The sequence below is a fragment of the Temnothorax curvispinosus genome, unplaced genomic scaffold, assembly GCF_003070985.1.
Source record: "Temnothorax curvispinosus isolate PA1 unplaced genomic scaffold, ASM307098v1 QBEX01015233.1, whole genome shotgun sequence".
Lineage (NCBI taxonomy): Eukaryota > Metazoa > Arthropoda > Insecta > Hymenoptera > Formicidae > Temnothorax > Temnothorax curvispinosus.
In genome coordinates, this window is record NW_020225013.1 from 665 (window position 1) to 7623 (window position 6959).

The window sequence follows — 6959 nt, forward strand, 5'->3', positions numbered from 1 at the left end:
TCATCTCGGCGGGTCAACTGGCTGAATTATCTCGGTTGACGTTTCGCACCTTCCAATTGATTTCAATGGAGCCTCATTCGTTATCGGCTTGCAGCTCAGAAAGAACATTCTCGTCGCTTTCCGCAGCCTCGTCTTTACCTGCTTCGAATTTATCCAGACTTACACGACATGATGTAAGACCAGATCATGTTGTAGTTGATAAACAAACGCACTTGCAGTGTGAATTTTTAGACTATCACTTTCATCGGTTGCTAAATAATTAATATCTTCGAATTTTTAAATCAAACTATTGAATTTTTATATTAAACCATAAAAATGGAAGTTATATATTTTATAAAATTTAATCATCTACTTTTATATCTTATTGAATTTAATTATTCAAACGTATAGAAAATTCGCGGTCTGTGAATGATTACATACATGCACTACGACAGATATATGCCCAAATTAAATAATGTGATGAGTATAGAATTTCTTCTCTCTCTCTCTCTCTCTCGGATTACTTTAAGAGTTGAATCAGAGGAACTGTGTGTGAGACGAATATAAGAAAAATGTAACGATGGCATGCGAGAGGCAAACTACCAGAACCAGTTGATCGGGCTCAAAAGACGACTGGTTAACTTTCATGGTCTTACTTATATAGGCATGTAAGTGATTACAGATAACGCGTTGTTATGCACGATGCAGCTTCGTATCGCTAGCGTTGGCGATGTACACAATAAGTATATATGTAACATAAATTGATATTCAAATTCACACGATTACATTAATATCCAATGAGTAATCGAGTGATCCCGATTATAATCGTTATTGATAAACCGATCGAAAGCCATATTATTTTAACAGTGAAATACTTTTTCATGTGTGATTTAATATCTAGACTCTTGTGATTTCGCTATTCAACATTCTTTAGAAACATGTAACAAACTACTCAAGTTTTCTTTATTTTTATTTGTTTCCAACATTTTGACGCATCCCAGTTGAGAGTGATTTGTTTTATTACTTTATTATCTTGTAAATTCATATTACAATATGTGTTAAAAATTCAGTGATATGGAATTTACGAAACATTTAGCTAATTAAGTACTTTTCCGTGTAGAATCGCTGATGCAACGCGCGTTCCACTTTTCGATTTCCCATTAATCGAGAACGTTAATTGATTTATAGTGACATGCAATGATACGTTACAGCGAGAGACTTTATCTTAGATGACGCAGAATTTATGAGCAAGTAAACCATGTTATCAGAAATTACATGCACCAGATTAATCATCTTTCATAGCTTGCCAAGTTATATAATAAACATAATTAATTATCATATATAATATTAGACATCTTCATTAAATTATAAAGTTGCATATTTTTAACGTAGGTATATTGAACGTATATTTAACTTATATTAAATCTCAATTTTTAGTAATTCTACACAAAAATATTATTGTACAGAACATTTATTGAAGAAAAATATAAAATATAAAATTAAGAAGGTAATTTAATTAAATATCATAAAAATAAAATAACAAATCTTTCCGAAGAAAGTATCCGATTGATAAAAAATTGAAAATTAAGGAAGGAAGAAAGAAAGAAAGACTATTTAATTAAGTTAGGAGAGAAGATTGGTCATTGTCTGCAGTTTTAAATAAATAATCAGCTAAAGACTCTCGATATTAAAACTAACGACTAGAAAGGAAAAGTGGACTATGAAAGTCAAACGCGATTATTTGTGCGTGAAAGTTCACGTTATGTGATATTCAATTAATAATTTAATACAAGCTATAAGTTTTACCTTGTATTAAATTATTAATTAAATATTAGATAACGTAAACTCACGCACAAATAACCGCACATTTACTTCTCATAGCCCATTTTTCCCTTTTATTCGTCAGTCTTAATATCAGTTTTGTTCAAAAGTGGAGAATATTTGCTAGATTATTTTTTATTGGATTGTATTTTTAAAATGTATTGATAACACTGATCGTCTTTTGGTCCTGCATGCTGATAAAATGACACTTGCGATAGACTCGAATGTCTATTATAAATTAATATGTCGTGATATTTAGAGCGACGCGTCGGTAGAATTGAGATAGCAGATGTGTCTAAGCAATATCCGCACCGATATTTAATTTAGAACAAAACTACATGCAATTACTACAATGCACTACAATTTTATGATAATCCACACAGTGACGATAAAATTATGTTATATTTTATAATACTTTTTTGTTGAAATACAAGCATGTACAAATTTTTTATACATGTATGTACTTTACATTAATTTTTAGTTAGGGTTTTTCAAGACAAAAACTATTAATCGATGAAACAAAACAGTTTCATTTCAATTAGTGCACTCGTTTAATATAATCAAAACATCACTTATGAAAGTAAAATCCGTATTTAAGCGATTATTCTTACTTTGCTGCTTCAAATCAGATTAGATATTTTATTGATGATTATCAATATTTTTCTTTTTTCAGAGACTCGATAACGTTTCGACATGGTCGTTCCTGCGGACCATGCACTTCATGAGGCGATTCAAGTATCGTCGTTGATACTTTCCGACGATGTCAGACGACAAAAAGTGAGTATAACGACTATTTGAATTTCTCTAATATTTCGTTCGTCTTATCTTCAATTCCCATGTTTACTCTGAACTTCTGCTCTCTTAATCCAATCGTACGATGAAGTTGAAGGCTGATGTTATATCGAAACTTGATAAGAATATATGTAATGAAACTAACGATGGCATGTTAGATTCAAATTTTACTAGATAATAAGAAAACTATGAAATATAAATTATTTCCTTTCATTGCACATATTCTTTGTCTTTTCGTGTTTATAAGAATTAGTGTATCGGACATATCGGATATATTATTAATTCAACTTTTTCATTCGCTTATTTGATTGTTCCTTTCCTCTTAATGAATATCTAACATGTAAATGGCAGGCGATACAGATTTTCTAATTAATAACAGATTTAAGTCTGAATAAAATTTGTAAATAATAGATTTAAAATAATTCTATTCTTTTAAATGTTTCATTTAGATGTTACACGTAAGTTCCTTTTTAATGTTGAAGTATTATTAAACCCATTAATTTTTCATAACATACAACACGAATCGAAAAAGGAAATGGCCGTTTAATTATTACATACAGTCTGGATGTACATAAAAGAAATGAAATAATCAACAACACATGTGACGTTTATTTCGCGATATATTAATTAAGAGTTTAGTGACATGAGCCTATTATCTACAGACTCTATTTCTTCCTTTTAATTATGCTGATCATATCACATATACGATTAAATATCATAAATATCAGGCGTGGACAAAGATTTTACTGTCCGACCAGTAAAATCTTTTTTTTAAGAAGATTAAAAATGTAAAATAACTTTTTGGGAAAAAAAATTTGGCACGTTCTAATCTCTGATATTTAGATTGTAAGATTATGGAATATTTACGCAGAAATTTCAATAGACATTATCTTCTACGTAAAATTTTTAAATAATATCCAAAATTTAGAATAAAATCATCGATTATGTATTTTTGTTTTAACTTGCTTTTAACGAGATTTCTACAATTGTATTGCGTTCAAAATGTGATGTGTATAATAGGAAGTCCATTAACCTTACGTTCGGTTAATAGAAAATTGTGATTATTTAATCTTGCATACTTTATATATAGTTATGCGGGTCTCGTCTCAGAGGACAGTTCAAATAAAAGTGAATCAAGTCGGATTTCGGGGTTATCATGGATTTCGTCACAACTTTTATCTTGCTCTCTAAGTTATAAGGTTATCAAGAGGTAATCGGGTGTTGCTAAAAGTTTGACGTACGAACAGTTTATCTGCAGTTTATAGATAACAACGCGGACTCCTAGTAACTTATTGAGACAGAAAAAAAATTAATCTTTTATTGTGACACATTTATTATCAACCATATTTTGTTGCAAATATATGATCACATAATAATTTCATTTATGCGCATAAAATCTTTTAATTTTCTAATTCTAAAATAAAGTGAAATAATAAGAATTTTGCAAAATGAGATTTAAAAAAAAATATCAATAGCAGTTATTTAATGACATAATGTTAAATGTAAAAATCCTGCAATAATATTTACGAATTATTTTTATGAGCGTCGCAAAGTTTATGAATGCATGTGTAATTAAGTTCAGCATTTTCTCGATTTATTACATCGATTTGCTTTGGTAAACAAAATATAACGTATAGTACTACAAGAATGTGTACTCTACATACAACTGTTTCCTTTTAAAAAACTAAAAAAAAATGATTTATGCAAGTCTATTAAATTAGTTTCTTATACTCTTGCATAATAATAGGTATAGCTGTTCTTGTATGATATGTGAGAGACAGTAATTCATTAATCTCGTCACGAGAAAATTCTTAAACATTGATAAACATCTATTTGAATGTGTGCGTATATAAATCTTATTCGTTACGTTAGATGTAATTAATTCAGAATATAACACTTTGTATGCTGCACGTGCAGCATAAGTTTCTCTGCGGTATGTCTGTTCAGAATTCTGTTAGAAACTGCGTAATACATAACGTAAGATGTAAACAATACCGTGCCTTCGTAACTTCGTGCGATATACTTGTATGCCGAGATACCGACAGAATTTATGGATCGAGGAAATTTTTTTCTTTTCGCGATGACGAGATGATATTGCCTGCCATAAAAATCCTATGTCGACACGCATGTATCATATACGTCATACGTCACAAGCAATACATTTTTTAAAGGGAAAAACTCTGTTCACAGGTCGAGAACTACATGGCGGAGATGCGATTCTCCGCAGCGACTGCTAGGAAGATACAGGATGTTTTCATTTCGGAAATGAATAAGGGAATCCACCAGCAACCGTCCTCATTGCAGATGGAGAACACCTATGTACCGGAACTACTCGATGGAACAGGTCATTAACGAAGTTTCTACGCTTAATTCTGTAATGATAGCGCGTATCACTCGGTATCCTATTATAAGTCTTATCAAGTTATCACTGTTTAGCAAAGATATTAACAGCAGAGAAACAGAAAAACGAAACTGGTTAACTACCCCGAATTGTTTATCCTTTCCCGACAATAAAAATATCACAATCAAAGTATTTTATATTGATTTTTATATTTGCATTATAATATATGTTGAATCATTTAATATATTGATATATTTTATATTGAATTATTTAATTACACAGATATCAATCATTAATTTGTCTAGCAGAGTTTACTATATTACGTACCATATAAGAATTTCAATAATTTTTTATACGAAATAAGAGATGCGATGAGATGCTCGAAATATTATGGCTGCATTCGGGGAGCGCGCTATTAGCGCTATTTGCTTATTCTATCCTTGTTTTACATTTAATGAGCGATAAAGATAGAATGATACAATAGCGCTAATAGCACGCTCTCCGAATGCAGCCTTTATCTGTTAAAGCTTGTGTAAAGCTGTTCAGTGAAAATTGCTTTTAATCTTTGAATAATATTATTGTGTATTAAATTAAAATAATAATATAAATTATATAAAAATACATTCTACAATTTTATAGTTTATATACACGGTAAAAAATTATTTTGGATGATAAAGAGATGAGTTTCATTTCACTAGATAATTAAAGATCGAAAAATCATAATCAGAAAGAAGATACCAATAGATATTGAAGACATGATATCTATCGCGCTATTGATAATCAATTTAATACTGATAATTAAAATGTATGCTTGAATACTTGTAGAAGAAGGTCTTTACTTGGCACTCGATCTCGGCGGCACCAACTTTCGTGTGCTACTGTTGGAATTGGCCCATGGTGCTCCCATACGACAAGAGGTGCAGCGATATTACATCGGGTCCGAATTAAGAGTCGGCTCGGCAATCCCCCTGTTTGACTATTTGGCTGAGTGTGTCAGTGATTTCGTCATTTCTCAGGGTCTTCAGGACGTGGAGCTTCCTCTCGGTAAATTGAGTTTCGCGTTCACGGTACGCGTCAGAATATTGAACGCGTGAAATCTTTAATTAACACGAATTGCTACACGCGATATAGTCTATAAATAACGACCCTCGCGACGAGGTATCGTAGAAAACACTTTTGTTTGCCGCAGGAAATCGGTGGAAAGATATATTAATGTAACCAGCTCTATTAGCATAACTATCTACGTTTGTCCGCTCTTCTACTTCCAACCTTGACGACCCGTATTACGCAGGCTTTACCTTCTCGTTCCCGATGATTCAACACTCGTTGGACGTCGGTATTCTGGTGACATGGACCAAAACTTTCAACTGCCCCGATGCTGTAAACAAGGACGTTGTGAGGCTACTACGAGAGGCGTTGGATCGACGGGGCGACACAAAGGTGAAGGTCGTAGCCGTTTTAAACGACACGACGGGTACCTTGGTACAAGCTTCAACTTTGGATCATAACACGGCGATCGGACTTATTCTGGGAACTGGTAGCAACGCCTGTTATCTGGAACGGGCGGATCGGGTCGAGCATTGGGAACCGGAGAGACACGGCGAGAGAGAAGTAAATTCTCGATACATCATATGATAACGTACATGATATAAAAACAAGAGATAGATGCCACTACTTTCTCAGTCAAAACTTTGCTTCTTATTTGATAAAGAATTTAAAAAGAATTATTTTATACTTATTTTATATTAATAATCTTTTTAATGTTTTATCACATTTTTCACTTTCTCTCTTTTTTTCTCCCTCTTTCTGTACTCGCAGCGTGGAAACATCTACAAGTTATTGATCAAATTTTCCTTGCTCCAGGTTATCATTGATATTGAGTGGGGCGCCTTCGGTGATAACGGCGTCTTGGACTTCATCAAGACGGATTTCGATCGCGAGAACGACGCAAATTCCCTTATCGCGAATTCATTTACGTAAGTGAACAAACTCGTTGCATTATCATTAATTAGGTTGTAATTATTCT

The 6959-nt window shown here is 32.3% G+C and overlaps 1 protein-coding gene across 1 annotated transcript; it reads left to right on the top strand.

Moving 5' to 3' along the window:
• The first annotated feature begins 506 nt into the window (after positions 1–506).
• On the top strand, positions 507–6936 carry LOC112465487 (hexokinase type 2-like). Its single transcript, XM_025033048.1, has 6 exons — positions 507–647; positions 2474–2577; positions 4783–4936; positions 5759–5977; positions 6225–6544; positions 6797–6936. The coding sequence occupies exons 2-6, from the start codon at positions 2494–2496 to the stop codon at positions 6911–6913; spliced, it is 894 nt and encodes a 297-aa protein (XP_024888816.1). The 5' UTR covers positions 507–647; positions 2474–2493; the 3' UTR covers positions 6914–6936.
• Positions 6937–6959: the final 23 nt, after the last annotated feature.